Below are 14,638 nucleotides of genomic sequence, written 5' to 3'. Positions count from 1 at the left end.
AAATGTGGCAGTCACACAAAGTGCTTCTGGCAAGTATAACAAAGTCCTGCTTCTCTAGTAAAATAATACAGCTAATAATAAAAGGACCGTTTTATCATTAATCTGAGCATAATTGTTTCCATAAAAAGTCCCATGATCACCTCCATGATGACAGTTGATAGTATTTTTTATCATTTATTTATCTAACAGCCTTTTTTGTGTAGAATCCTCCATTGCTAAGACATAACTCTGGTCCATGCTGTCCTTCAGCCATCCAGGTGTGTGTGATAGTTTAGTACAGGGTCTTCAGGCAGCGGCCGCAAAGAATCGTGGGACATAAATATCAGTCAGACCGGTGCGACAACTAATCTGACTGAAGATTTATCGTCATGTGCTTGTGTGTGTGTGTGTGTGAGCTGGAGTGACAGAGGTCAAGAGCCAGAGCCGCGGGTAGGTAGGACACAGTTAAAAGGACAGACAGGACGTCCTTTTATTTTTGGCTGGTGTGTTAATGAATTAATTTGGTCATTAAGTTCACACCATGGCAATAGATTGTAATTTACAGCAGTGATATAACGTGTGTGTCTCTGGCTGCTGCTACTGATTTTCTGTCAAATCCAATAGATGCAACACAGCTCTATGTGTGTGTTCTAGCACATGCGCCCAACATGTGACCTTGTGTGTGTGTGTGTGTGATAGAGAGAGAGCTCCTCTGCCAGTGCACCTTATGTGTCCTTTCTGTGTGTGTAACAGTGCAGTCATGCTGCAATAATAATATGAAGAATTAAAGCCTAAATTGCAAAATGGTTAAAGGTACAAGCATACTTTTTTAAAAATGATTTTTTAATGGTTCAGTTGTCACGTGCCATAATTAATATCACATGTCTGATGATGTGTTGCAGATTCAGTGAGTGTCACAAGAAAAAAAAAAAGGATTTTATGAATGTTTTTACTGCATTTGTTATATTAGCAGAATATAGAATATGGTTGAAAATAGTTAATCTGACTACTGGAATAATATTATGTGCAATAAAATATGTATTTGAGCATGGACACACATGAACACCTCACTATTTAAACTACTGCCTGAAGAATTTTCAATACCTGAGTGTATAAGATAAAGGATGAAATGAAACAGAAACGCTGCTGCCACATCAGAGGTGGATGGTGGTGACTGGACCGTATCAGATTGGTCATAAAAACCAATATCAGCTCAGTGTCATGGTCTCCACCTACTGAAAGTATCCAGACTGAGATTCTCTGTATTATTTCCCATCAGCCTCTCCTCCTCATCACCCTCTCTCTCCCTCTCCTCTTATTTACTGAAAGTCGACTCCCTCCCTCCCCTTCCCCTTTCCCTTCTCCTCCTCCTTCACTGACACACACTTATATTTGTACTTCCTGTCCTGACACACACTCTCTCACACACTGACATTAACACATTTCAAACACTCTCCCACCTGCAAAGACACAACTCTCTCTAATTATCTCTCTCTTTTTTTGACGAACACACACCTGCACACGCACGTGCATTATGCACACTGGTGTGTGTGTTTTTGTCCGATGCTTTTCCAATGAGGCGTTTCTTTGGGCGGGTGTTGGAGCGACTGGTGTTTCTGTCTAAAAACCTCAAACTGAGTAAATGCAGGAGACCAAAGGAGAAGCTCAGAAGCGGGAAAACCAAACCATCGGTGAGTGAGAGACGGAGCGGCTTCATGTGATTGTGACTGGAATACAGACGTGTTCTTCACAGTGAGTCAGTGCTATGGCTGAGTTGTAAATCATAGAAAATGTAGCGTGAAATGTGTGTCTTGTGAAAATCCTGGTACTTGCCCTAGTGTGATATAAGATAAGCTTTACTGACACAAGTTAGATCAGTATTAAAACAAGAAGGTTTTACTGTGTAGGTAAAAGAGGCAGATGGAACTACAGGGGTTTCAGTCCTATCGACCACTGTGCCCATTCGCCATTAAAATGAACACAGTGCATGTGCTGAAACGCCCCAGAGAAGTGAATAAGATCAGCACTAAAGTGTTTTCTACAGACAGAGGAGACTGGGCTGTTTGTCACTTCAACCTGCTCACAGCCACTTTCTCCTTTCCAACTATCTGACTATCTGCTTCTCCCTCTCTCCTGCCTAAAATAGCCGGAGTCACTCCATTCAGCACCACGACTCAATCTACCACTATGTGTGTGTGTGTGTGTGTGTGTGTTTGTGTGTGTGTGTCCTGTTTACTGGCAGACAGAGTTAAGCTGTCCTGGCTGTGAGTTCAGCCTGAACTTACAATGATGAGACACGTGTACAGTGTGTATCCCTGAGGGCCCAACACTGCTTTCATATAAGACATAAGGCAGAAGTCCTAAGACTTTTTATTGATCCCACTTGTGGAAAATTCACGTGCAACAGTAGCATAGAAGAAGAGAGGGACAGAGTACTTGACCCTAGTACTTGAGTAAGAGTACAAATACTACTGCTCAAAATTTACTCCGTTACAAGTAAAAATAGCTCAGTCGACATGTTACTCGAGTAAGAGTAAAAAAGTACTTGCTTTTAAAGGTACTAAAGTATCCAAAAGTACAAGCTTTTAAATTTACTTTAAGTAAAAGTAAGAGTAAGAGTAAGAGTAAATTTCTTATTTTTCACATCAATGAATTACTATATTTTTTTCTAAATGAATTGAAGGAGCTTTTAACTCTTGTTTCTGAGAATGAACTCTTTGAAACCACCTGCACTGATGTGCTGCTTTTAGGGGTTAGGGTTTCCTTCTTTGACAAACACAGCTTGTGTCCAATAGTGTTTTAGAAAAAAAAAAAAAGAGCAGACCTGAAAGTAACAAGTACTTTTCAGCCTTCCTAGAAATTAACTTGAGTAAAAGTAAAAATATTTGTCTTGGAAATGTATTCAAGTAAGAGTAATAAGTACCAAAGAAATCTAATACTCAAGTAAAGTACAAATCCTCTGGATATGTACTCAAGTACAGTACTCAAGTAAATTTACTGGTTACTGTCCACCACTGCATAGAAGTGAAGGACAAGTTAAGAAAGTAAGGAATACAAATATATAGACATGCACTATGTACAAAATATAAGTAAAACAAAAATATGTACTGTTATGTACAAAAATTATTTAAATAGAGAAAAAAACGAATATATGCAAGTTGCTTGATCAGAATTATTGTATATTTCATGATATTTTCTTTAGCATCATTGCAGACATATAGCCCTGGACATGTTTTGTCTTATTGCATCAGTTCTAATGGAGAATGTGTTCACTGGTGATAACAGAATTTACAGTTTGCAGGTATCACACTGTACTGTGATGATTTTGCAGCAGGATTAGGTTTGGTGGCCTTCTCTGGACCCATATAGTCTGGTCTATTCATAGAAGGATTTCAAGTAATAGAACCTGTGTTGTGGAGGCTGTGTTGGAGCTACACAGTGGCTGTAAACAGCAGATTGGATTCCCAAACACATAGTTTCTTCACACTACCTGCAACTGATATTTCACAATATCTCGAGCTGATTCATTTTGTGTCCAGTGTTAGATCAATGAAGGCCCATTGTCAGATCCCTGTTACCCCTCTACCTGCCTGGTCCTGATACGTACGCCACAAAATCTGTGTCATTTAAGTATTTACTACATCTGGCAAGTCTCAGAGTTGTATTTAAAATCTAGCTTTATACAGAGTGAAGAGGAATGGAGCCAGTACAGTCCCCTGTGGAGCCCCAGCGCTGCTCATCCCTGTCCCCTACAGTGTAGTTAGATTTAGGCAATAATTGTTTGAAGTAGGACAAGTAATCTGTGCTTAACTCCTTTATTGGCTGCAGACATTTGCAGCCACAGGAAGCATCACAGCTAAACGATGAACTGCAGGCAGGATATGAGAAAAAAATCATGCTACTACATACAAGATAATGATTAATAGATGCAAAATATACATGTGTTGCAGTTGCAGGCAAGCTATAATTCAAATGTTAAGTGCAGTGGGATTCCCTGAGGATGATGTGCAAGCTGAGGACGAGGATGCATAGAGAAACAAAGAGGTTTTTCTTTTCTACTGGTCTTTAGTGTCTGTATTCAACTTTCAATCTGATCCAGAGCGTATTTAGGTCTTTTAAGAACTGCAGAGTTTTAATACCAAATCTGTAAAAACACTGGTGTGCCTGTAATCAGTGTGTATAACACAGCTGGTCGCTGGAAGATTAACACAGATTGTTGGTCTCTAATATTAATGTCACATGTGCGACTTCTGTCCAAGACGGCCAGCCATTGTCACCGTGATCTACATTTGGTAAAGTGACACATGACTCTGACTGAATAGACTTATACACATTATCCAGTTGTCAGGCTACTTATTCTCTCATAGTTACCGCGATGACCCTCTGTGATTGTTCCAGCTGTTACAACAATCGTGGCACAGCTACACAGCCACTCAACACTTCCTCCAGCTCTCCACCGTGCCAGAACGACGGTGTAGTGTGTGTGTCCGTGTGTCCGTGCTGCACTTACACAGGATATTTTGGACTGTGTGTTTTTTTTTTCCAGAATTAGGAGTATTTTATGGCTCAAATGAGAAAACCACTCTGAATGATTTGATTATATAAAATGTCTTTTCATCTAGAGCCCTCCAGTGTAACAACTGATCATGTTTCTGACCAAACAGAAACATTACAGCCCTTGTGTGGCCACGATTAGCCTACTTTAAATGATTTGTGGACTAGTAAAAACCCCTACCGTGTTTGCTGGGTTTTAGGGTTTATGTGTGTGTGTGTGTGTTGCGGGTTGTGTGTGTATCTAATCCAAGCTTTGGAGTGTGTCCCTGCTCAGCCTGTCTGCATTCAACTACAGATTGTTTCACATGATCTGGGACAGGTGTATAGAAAGAATAATGTGGATTAGTATATATTGTGCGTGTGCATGTGTGTGCAGGCTGGAGTTTGTGGACAGTATGCAATGTAACGTGTGCGTGGGTGTGCATGTGTGTGTGAGGGAGAGAATGAAAGATTGAGATTAAAAGTGTATCTGTGTGTGAGAGAGATAGTGTGTGTGTGCCTTGGTGTGTCTGTGTGTTCCTATCCCAGATTACCCTAAATTTATCTTTCAACTGCCGACTGACTATCTGACATGACATCACCAGTGACATTGCCAATGACATCACTGGCGATAACACAGGATGTCCTCTTTCTGATTGCTATTTTAATCTTTTGGCTGCAGAATTTGGAGGATTTGATAACAAAATGATTTCACGTCGGATCATTGCTCCCCACTTGATACTTTCATAATCATCTATTGCTTTTCCAAATTTGTTAATGACGACAAAATGGTGATAAACCAAAGCTAATTGATCACACCATACTTTCCTTTATTAAAGGGATAGTTCACCCAAAATTCAAATTTCACTCATTATCTACTTACCCTCATGTCGACTAAGAGCTGTGAGAATTTTCAGAGTCCTCCGTTCCTTCTCTGAGTTACGGGGGGGTCCGCGCAGCAGTATTTGTCCATATAATGGTTGTGAATGGATACCAACTTTCTTCGTCCAAAAAGACACACCAAAAAACATCCAAATACCTCCATAGTGCTCATCTGTAATGTCCCCCTTGTATTGAAGCCCCGACATGAGAAATTGTTCCAAAAAAAATTAAATAAGTCTATATTTTAAGCTTGTTTGTAGCGGAAGCTCCCAGTGTCTCAGTTCACTGCTCTTCCTGACCGGCGGAACAATTTCTCATGTCAGGGCTTCAATACAAGAGGGACATTACAGACGAGCAGTATGGAGGTATTTGGATGTTTTTTGGTGTGTCTTTTTGGACGAAGAAAGTTGGTATCCATTGACAACCATTATATGGACAAAAACTGCTGCACGGACCCCCCCGTAACTCAGAGAAGGCATGGAGGACTCTGAAAATTCTCACAGCTCTTAGTCGACATGAGGGTGAGTAGATAATGAGTGAAATTTGAATTTTCGGGTGAACTATCCCTTTAACAAAGCTAGCTGAAGATTTCCATTTTTTAAAAGTTAGATTTGGTCAAGCCTTCATCTTGAGCCAAGAGGGAACTGTATGCATTTGTTTCCATATTTCTACAAGCAGTTATTGATAGTTAATTAAAAGTGTAATCAATCAACATGTTGTCTAGTCAGATGGATATCTTATTACGCTGCTGTTATCAGTAGCTGTTCAACACAGTCGGCCTCTCTCCCTCACTTCTTATCACATTACATGTACATCATGTTGTGTCTTGAAAGCTTTGAGATTTAATTAGATTAAATTCCCATCTGCAGCTCAGGTTGCTATGTTGTCATCCAGGCCCAGTTGCCTGGATTGGATTTAAGTGCGTTTTCACTTAATCTGAATGTGACAACACTTTGATCAGTCAGGCTCCTTCTCAGTGCTCAGCAACAGGGATGAGTCATTTATCAATAGTAGAGACTCTGCTGAATAATGGATAAAGCAGTAGTAAGCTAAGTTAATTAGTGATCAGGCATGTCTGATGTGACTGAGAAATGCCTAATCGTTGGTGGGTGGGGTGGAGTAAGGCGTGAGTGGTGGTGGTAAGACATTTTAATTGCATTTAACCCTGGTGTTTCTATGGTTACAGGTGATCCTGACAGTTTACCTCAATGACACCCAGCAAATGCTAACTGAGGTCCCGGTTACTCCGGCAACCAGGGTGGTGGACGTGGTTGAATACTGCAAAGAGGCCGGAGAGGGGGAGTGTCACCTGGCTGAAGTATGGAACGGGCATGGTGAGTTCATCTGTCGTTCCATTATTGATGAATGAAACTTGAATATCACCTTCATAAAATCCATGAAGATGATATAGTGAGTGCATCAATACATCTACATGTCGGAACTTTAGATATCAACAAGAAGTCAAGTTTTTTGAATAAAAAGTCCAATTAGGAATTATCTTGCTTTTTAGCAGCTAAATAACCCTCTATGTTCGTCATGTTTTGAACTGTAAACAGCTGCCTCTTGATTGACTGTCAATCATGAATTTATAGATTTAAAAGTGCATCATCTGCATAAATGGAGACTTTTTGAACTGGCCTCTTGCTGCTGTATCTTTTTAATCTTTTAGGATCTGTAACTGGTTCTTATTGATGTGCTACTCAGAAATTGTATGTTCAAAATGGTTCTACTGATTTCATACGATGTGAAACAGGCTCTGTGGACTGTTCTGGCATCTTCCAGCTTGGTGTTTTGGTTTACTGTTTGAGCAAGAGGCAGCTGTTTACAGTTCAAAACATGACGGACATAGAGGGTTATTTAGCCACTAAAAAGCAAGATAATTCCTAATTGGACTTTTTATTCAAAAACATGACTTCTTGTTGATGATTGACTGGACTGACTTTGTTGCAGCAGTTTTCTATGTAACCTGAGCTCATGCGAACCTTCAAAAAAGCACATCAATCTGGCTACACGATCAACCAACAGACTGTTATGCTAACAATTTTTAAAATAATTAGATGAAACACTAATCTTCCATTAACCAAACCCACAAGGAGTGAATAAATGTCATCTTATTTCTCGGTTTTAAGTCTCATTCCTACAGCACCCTATTGTGGACTATAAGGCCACCAAAACTCAGTTATTCTTCTATCTTCTTTTTTGTTTTCTTTTCATTGTAGCCTGATGTGTGTCTTTATCACACAGTATCTGGCAGATTAATATTGACAGGCTGTCTTTTGAGCATTAGAGTATATACATGATTATAATCTGGTATTATATGACAGGATAATCACAGTGTGTGACTCTGACCCAGATTGTTTTGTTTTAGACCTAATTATAATCAAAGGCAGACCTATATATCACTGCTTACAACTGGTTAAATCAATAAGAGTGCTGAGTGCTTCCTGTATACTGGATGTCATTGTAAAACTTGAATAGTCCAGTCCATCACACGCAGACATGGAGAGCGAGCATTAAAGCACGGCCTACATTCATTCAATCATAGCAATGATCCACATAACAACACAGTGTGTTTGTGTGTAGCGGTGTGGTGTGACTGAGCGGTCAGACAGGCTATAAATGGCTCTAATGCTACACTGTCTCTTAGAGGTTGACGTGGTAGAGCAACACATAATAAACGGTGGTGTGTAAATTATGTTGTGTCAAAGCTTTGCTGTGTGACGAGAGGCCGTGCCTCAAGGCCACAAGTAGCCTCACAGCTGGTGTGTGTGAGTGCAGCCACAAAGCCATTGTCTACGTGTGTGTATTATTAGCCTGGATGGATAGATGTATTTTGCTGTGAGAATATTGTAATTGAGTTTTGCCAAAGCTGCTATACTCTGACCTTCATTCTTTTTGGTTTCCTGCTTTAATCATAGAAATGTGTCCGAGTTATAGGTCGAAAAGAATTAATTATACAAATACATAGTTTTAATGTCAGCCATTACAGACACCATATAAGATTTAAATGAAGTTGCCTTGGGTTAGTTTTCGAGTTAGGGTCAATTATTTGAGAGGTTTTAGAGTCTTAGCAGGTTTCCAGCCTTATTGCACATTATCAGTGACAATTAGCAGTAAAATTAGAGGACAGGTTTTAAGTTTTCAGAAGTCGAAGCACCCATTTTCCCTTAAGGGATCTTTTATGGAGCTTTTTCTAAGTTTTGCTGTTGCTACGCAGGCCATTCAAGAGGAAGCATTGTGAGGTCAGGATCTAAACGAATTCCAATGTTAATTCGTGTCGCTATCACTTATTTTCTTCTTCTGAAGCTTGCATGCTAACCAGCTAGACCTGACTCATCTTATCACTTTCTGATAGCAGCTAAATCAGTCTGATCCGCCCTGACGACAGCGCTGATCAGAGGTCACGTCATGACCTCCTGTCTCATAAATGCAACGGTGGCTGAGGCTCTTGTCAAGCGTCACCACCTCCTGCCAGCAACACAAAACCATGTTCAGTGTGAAGAGAAAACTAACAAATAGCCCAAGATTGTAAAAACCTCACTTTACTGATTCTGTTTAATAACGTTCAAACTTAAGCCCAACTGCTTATTATGGATGCACAATTATTTTAAGGATGTAAAGATTGAATCACAGAAATATTGAATAATCAAAAGGAAATCAGAATGCTCATTACTTATGTACTTTTACATTTTTAAGAAGGGTTTTTTTTTTTGTTTTTTTTACTCTGAATGTAAATAACTATCTTGGTTAATGAGAACGAGGCAGAGTCTCACGTTTTCTCACCCTCCATCTCCCCTCAGAGCGAGTTCTCCCCCAGGAGTTGTTACTGTTGGATCTCCTTCAGCAGTGGGGGGCCAGGAGGCCCGAGGTCAGCTTCTACCTCAGACACTGTCCCTCCTGGCCACAAGGTACAGCAAAACAAACAAAACACCCCTACATGACATGTGGAATCCACCCACACTTCTTATATGAGTGTAACTGCGACAAATTTCATGTGTTTTTTTGTTTGCAGCAGCTTTCACTCACATGTGGAAAACACACAGAGACAGAGACGGAGACAGTGGTGTGTGTGTGTGTAAGGTTTAGAGGTGAGGTCAGGGGCTCTGTCAGTAATTAGCTAGATAAGATGATTAGTTACATAACATGGATGGTGCAAACCTGAAGGAGTGGAGGACAGGGACAGAAAGATGTTTGTCTGCAGCAGAAATGTCAGGTGATATTCTAGGAAAATAGTCATTTGTGCACTAATGAAGACATTTGTGAAATCAGTTTCTCAGTATTAAGTATTAAACATTGATGCTAAACCAGCCCGACCATTCAACACGATTTCTTTTCTCCAAAAGTCAAACTTCTGTCCTGTAAATGAATGATTGTGTAATATCTGTGTGTATTAGCAGCACACAAAGTGCCACACAGCAGGGCTGCTGCAGTGTCGCGCTTTTACACCGGTGTGTTTTTGTGCCTGTATCTGCTCCCCTGCAGAGACAGGACAACCTCACCACCTACTGGTACTATCCCTTTTTACTCCCCATTCATAAAAAACACAATTATAATCCATTAGAGTCTCATCATTACCATATGCTTGTGCACAGTGAAGTTTATTATGAACAGTGAGTTAAACCTTAAACACTTATAAGTCTTTTTATTTTTTATTTTTTATCAACTTGACTGAGTCATATAAAATCCATTGAGGCTTTTCCCATGTACGTATTATACTGTTGGCATCTAAACCTTTATTAATGCTATATTCATGCTACATTCCTCTCCAGTATTCTGTCAACAAAGAGCAGGATTTAGCTCAGCTTGTTGTGCCAGCAGCTTTGTAACAGATTCAGGAGCAGCAGGGTAAGATTAAGAAGCCTAATACTACAGAAGAAAAGCGGTTTTTGTGTTTTTCTGTGTGAGTAACTGCTCTGTGTGGGAAGTAGCCAGGGGCAAAACATTTTTGGAGGAGCCTAGTTCAGACTGGGTTATGTCATTTCATTCATTTTCTTCTCTCACTCATATACTGTGTGATATACCAATGTTCGGTAACACTTTATAATAAGTACACACTATTAAGCATTAGTTAAGCATGAAATACTGAATTCATCAGTTATAACACATGAATACTCATTAGTATGTAGTTTATAAACACAGTTAAAAATGTTTTACTCATCATTGATGAGCACTCTGTATTTATAAACTACATACTAATGAGTATTCATGCATTATAAATGAAGAATTCAGTATTTATTAATGCTTAACTAATGCTTAATAGTGTGTATTTATTATAAAATCTTGTTCATTCATTCATACAGTAACAATGTAGTGAAAATGAGAATCTGAGGTGCTTTACTGTTGGTCTACTTTGCTATAGTTATAGTATAGATTTGCTCATAGCCTGTTCTATACACCCATCCATGGAGAAGAAAACTGCCAACCTTGAAGTTATTATTAAACGAAATAAGGAAGGCGTAATAAACAACATTGTGTTTAATGAACTTCTATAATTCTCTATAGATAGATATTTGTCAACTGACAAAATATATGAAATATATGACACCCTACAACGCAAGAAAGGGGTAACTCATTTTTTGTCAAAAATGAGATTTTGTCATTTTTGGGACATTAAAGGTCTGCTATATCATGTGGGTAAATATCTTGACTCAACGTTATCTTATTTGGGATATATTTGTGGGTGGTTTTCACAGTAACTCCCAAAAACTACGGTGAAACAACAAGAGAACACAGTAACTAGAGTTACCTTTTTCTCTCTGTGTATAGAACTACCCAAAGCTGTGGGGAAACAACGAGAGAACACAGTAACATGAGTTACCTTTTTCTTCCTGTGTATAGAATGTTATATATGCACTGTTATCATTGTTACACTATCACATGGCACTGTTTGCCACATCCCATCCAAATTCACCATCTGCCCTTTGCACAAAATATTTATAACTGGTAAGACTAGAGTTTCAAGGGGAACTGGGAAACGAGAGATACAAGCAATAAAAAAGAACTAAAGCACAGGTTCAAACATATTACAGCCCCAGTTCAGTCAAAGACACATATTGCAAGACCCAGAGAGGTAGATGAAAGTCGGAACAGATTTACAGTCTGCAAAGATGAGGCTCTTTCAGGTGTGTAACCCATCTCAAGGGTAAAAGCTGAACACCAAAATTGAAACCCGGTGTGCAGTCTTTGATCTGCTCCGGGCTAAAAGAGCACAAGAAGACTCCCAGCATGGCAGAGGGGAGGAACAGCTCCTCTCAAGTTCAGGCTGTGTAAGACTGAAAACAAATGAGAGATGTCCAATGAGAGAGTTAAAAAAAACAAACCGAAAGTCCTCAAGGATCTTAAATGTCAGGTTAGTGAGTTTTTTTGCGAAGCAGAGAAGAACAATCAGCCGAGGGAGGAGGGGATCTCTGCCTCCAGAGTGAGTTTGACATATGTAATCTATAAGGATCTCAGGACATATAGGTCAAGGTGACAGAGAGTGAACCAACCTGCCTCTAGAGCCCTGATACAGAGACCTGTTTCAGACCTTCAGTCAGGACCCAGAGGAGGAGACACGCAAAAGATAAGGAGGGCAAAGAAGAGTCAGATTTGTTACTGAGATTACGTAAAACAAGAAGCAGAGAGTTTTTAGGGGACTGGTTGTGAAATTAGAAGAAATTAGTAAGAGGAGCAGGAGCCGGTTTGTATTCAGCTTGAGCAAGATGTGTAGCAGGAGGGGGGATTGTGTATAGCCTCCAGTTAGTCTCAGTAAGAATCCTCTCACACATGCACCGCAACCTTGAACTCATCTAGACATTACTTGAAGGGGTTGGACATGTAAGAGAACACAATAGTCGGTATCAGTGGGACCAGACGGCCAGGCCAGACCAGGTCGGGGTAAGTCAGACTTTACCCTGTAGGCTCTCTGGTTAGATAAAACAAAAAGAGCAGCAGTTCATTTAAGAGGGGATCCTGTTTTCCCCTTTTCCTTATGTAACCCAGATGTGAACAGTCACCTTTGCAACACTAGTACAAAGTGATGAGTGACATGGCTGCTTGATGTCTCCCTGCAGCAGCCAAACTGTCCCCTCCTGTTTGCTGCCAACTTGCATTTGGCTCCTCACCTAATATCATAAAACAGCTTCTTAAACTGGCCAATTACTCTCAGAAGATCAGAGCAACACATTACCCTAATGCATTACCTCCTCCCGAGCCCAGTTTTGGCTCTCCCAACACAAGGACATCACCTCCCTCTCGCCCTGCTTCTCCACATCATGAAAACCATACAGTACAAACACATACAACTAAATCTTGATGGATTTCTCTCGTCTCCACAAAGAATTATTATCATTGCAGCTTAAACCGTCCTGGAGTCAGTTTTAGTCGCGTGTTGATCGTAAGATACACTTATCTGCTCCGGTGAATGTAAAGCACTGCCTGTAAGTGCTCTATTGACTGGAGGTGAAACTTGGAGCTGCGGCGGATTAGCCCAGATTGGACCTGTCTGGTCTTAGTAGCATTAAAACGAATGATGCTATTAATAGATTACACACTGGGAGAAAGACAGAGCCACATATAGATAAGTAGGAATACGGACTTTTTATTTATAGGCCTACCCAGAGTTTATCTAAGTCAGTGACATCTTTATCTCACCCCACAAGAAAGCAAATAATTACACTTCCTATTATGTGTTTTTGATGGTACAAACAAACCAGTGTGTGTGTGTGTGTATGTGTGTGTAGCCCATGCAGAATCAATATTACTATAAGGTAACACCTTGTCCTCTGTACTGTAGCAGGCCAGTTGCCAACAACATCCCGAGCAGCTGGAACAAGAAAGACTGAATTAAAACAAGGACAGTGCAAACAAGGACACGTTCTAACTTTCCCTTTCAACACCAGCAGAATGGGAGAATACTTGAAAAGGAGCATGATTGTTATGGAAGATATCAAAAATGTATACATAACTACATGAAGAAAAAAGCATACATTTGTAATGTGTTAGGGATTTTGATGGAATCATGCAACTATGATTTATGTGCTGGTTAACAGAAAGGAAAGGGAATTCTTTACACCCTAAGGCCGATGTGACCTGTCCATTTGTCTTTGTGATAAGGAACACACACGGTTGAATGGTTAATTAAGGCCAAGGCCCTTTCCCTCCCTCTCCCTCTCCCTCTGTCTCTCTCTTTCTCCCTCACACTCGGCCCGTCACAAAAGACTCAACTCGTCCAACTCCATCTTTAACGTCTTGTTTCAGTACCTCTGCTCAGATTGTTCAGATTTCCTTTGCTTGTTCCTTTATATGCAGGAAGTCAGCAGCCTTTGGAGCAGAGCTGGACCTCGGATGAAAGCGCTAATGACAGGGTAGGTGCCCGCACACACACACACACACACACACACACACACACTGGAGTTGGGCTGGACTGAAGGTGCAGGACACGGTGTGCTATGCATCTCCGATTAGCTCAACCTCAACACCGGGACCTTTTGTGCATTAGGGACCTTTTGCACTCTCCAACACCTGCAGCATAGTTTTATGGTCCCAGGCCTTAAAGGACAATTCCGGGCAAATTCAACTCGGGGGTGTATTTTCCTAACATTTTAGGTCTAAAAGAAGGAATCTGAAGATTTTCAGTTTAATTGCTCCTGTTTTGCGGTAGTTGTGTCTGTCCCCGCATCGCCACGGCAGCGATGAATGGGAGTGGATGCAAGTTCCGCTGCTTAGGCTGTTTACATCCCTCAAACTCGCAATTTTTTTTCCACAGACAGCGTCAGATGGCGACTCAAACATGCACCGAGAAGTTTATTTACTTCAAGCAAGCCGACATGTTTGTAAAACTAGATCTAATTCAAAGTCTCCCGGAGTCTCGCGCAAGAACCCAGTTGACACGCTTGGTGTGTTCACGCGTAGTCGGAAGCTCCCGTTTGTCTGACTTGCTTGAAGTAAATAAACTTCTCGGTGCATGTTTGAGTCGCCATCTGACGCTGTCTGTGGAAAAGAATTGCGGCTTTGAGGGATGTAAACAGCCTAAGCAGCGGAACTTGCATCCACTCCCATTCATTGCTGCCGTGGCGATGCGGAGACAGACACAACTACCGCAAAACAGGAGCAATTAAACTGAAAATCTTCAGATTCCTTCTTTTGGACCTAAAATGTTAGGAAAAGTCCTTTATGCTAAAAAATATATTGCGGATTTGCCTCGACTGTAGTAAATGCTGCTGTATATTATACACACTGTACAATGCAATAAAAAATTTGCAAG

The 14,638-nt window shown here is 40.5% G+C and overlaps 1 protein-coding gene across 7 annotated transcripts in view; it reads left to right on the top strand.

Annotated features, from left to right (window-relative positions):
- The window catches only part of LOC146964023 (apoptosis-stimulating of p53 protein 1-like), a 55,101-nt gene that overhangs the window by 7,779 nt on the left and 32,684 nt on the right, over positions 1-14,638 (top strand). For 3 of the 7 annotated variants that reach the window (XM_085768258.1, XM_085768256.1, XM_085768253.1), the window contains exons 2-4: positions 6,581-6,728; positions 9,195-9,302; positions 13,684-13,739. In XM_085768258.1, coding sequence (XP_085624384.1) covers positions 6,581-6,728; positions 9,195-9,302; positions 13,684-13,739 — 312 coding nt within the window. Of the gene's footprint in view, positions 1-1,249; positions 1,671-6,580; positions 6,729-9,194; positions 9,303-13,683; positions 13,740-14,638 lie in introns of those variants that run through there. The other 4 variants (XM_085768254.1, XM_085768251.1, XM_085768255.1 and 1 more) reach the window with 2 other exon arrangements.

This window comes from Trachurus japonicus, chromosome 22 (genome assembly GCF_045865225.1).
Source record: "Trachurus japonicus isolate A0001 chromosome 22, Traja_1.0".
Taxonomy (NCBI): domain Eukaryota; kingdom Metazoa; phylum Chordata; class Actinopteri; order Carangiformes; family Carangidae; genus Trachurus; species Trachurus japonicus.
This window is presented reverse-complemented; position numbering and strand designations above follow the sequence as displayed.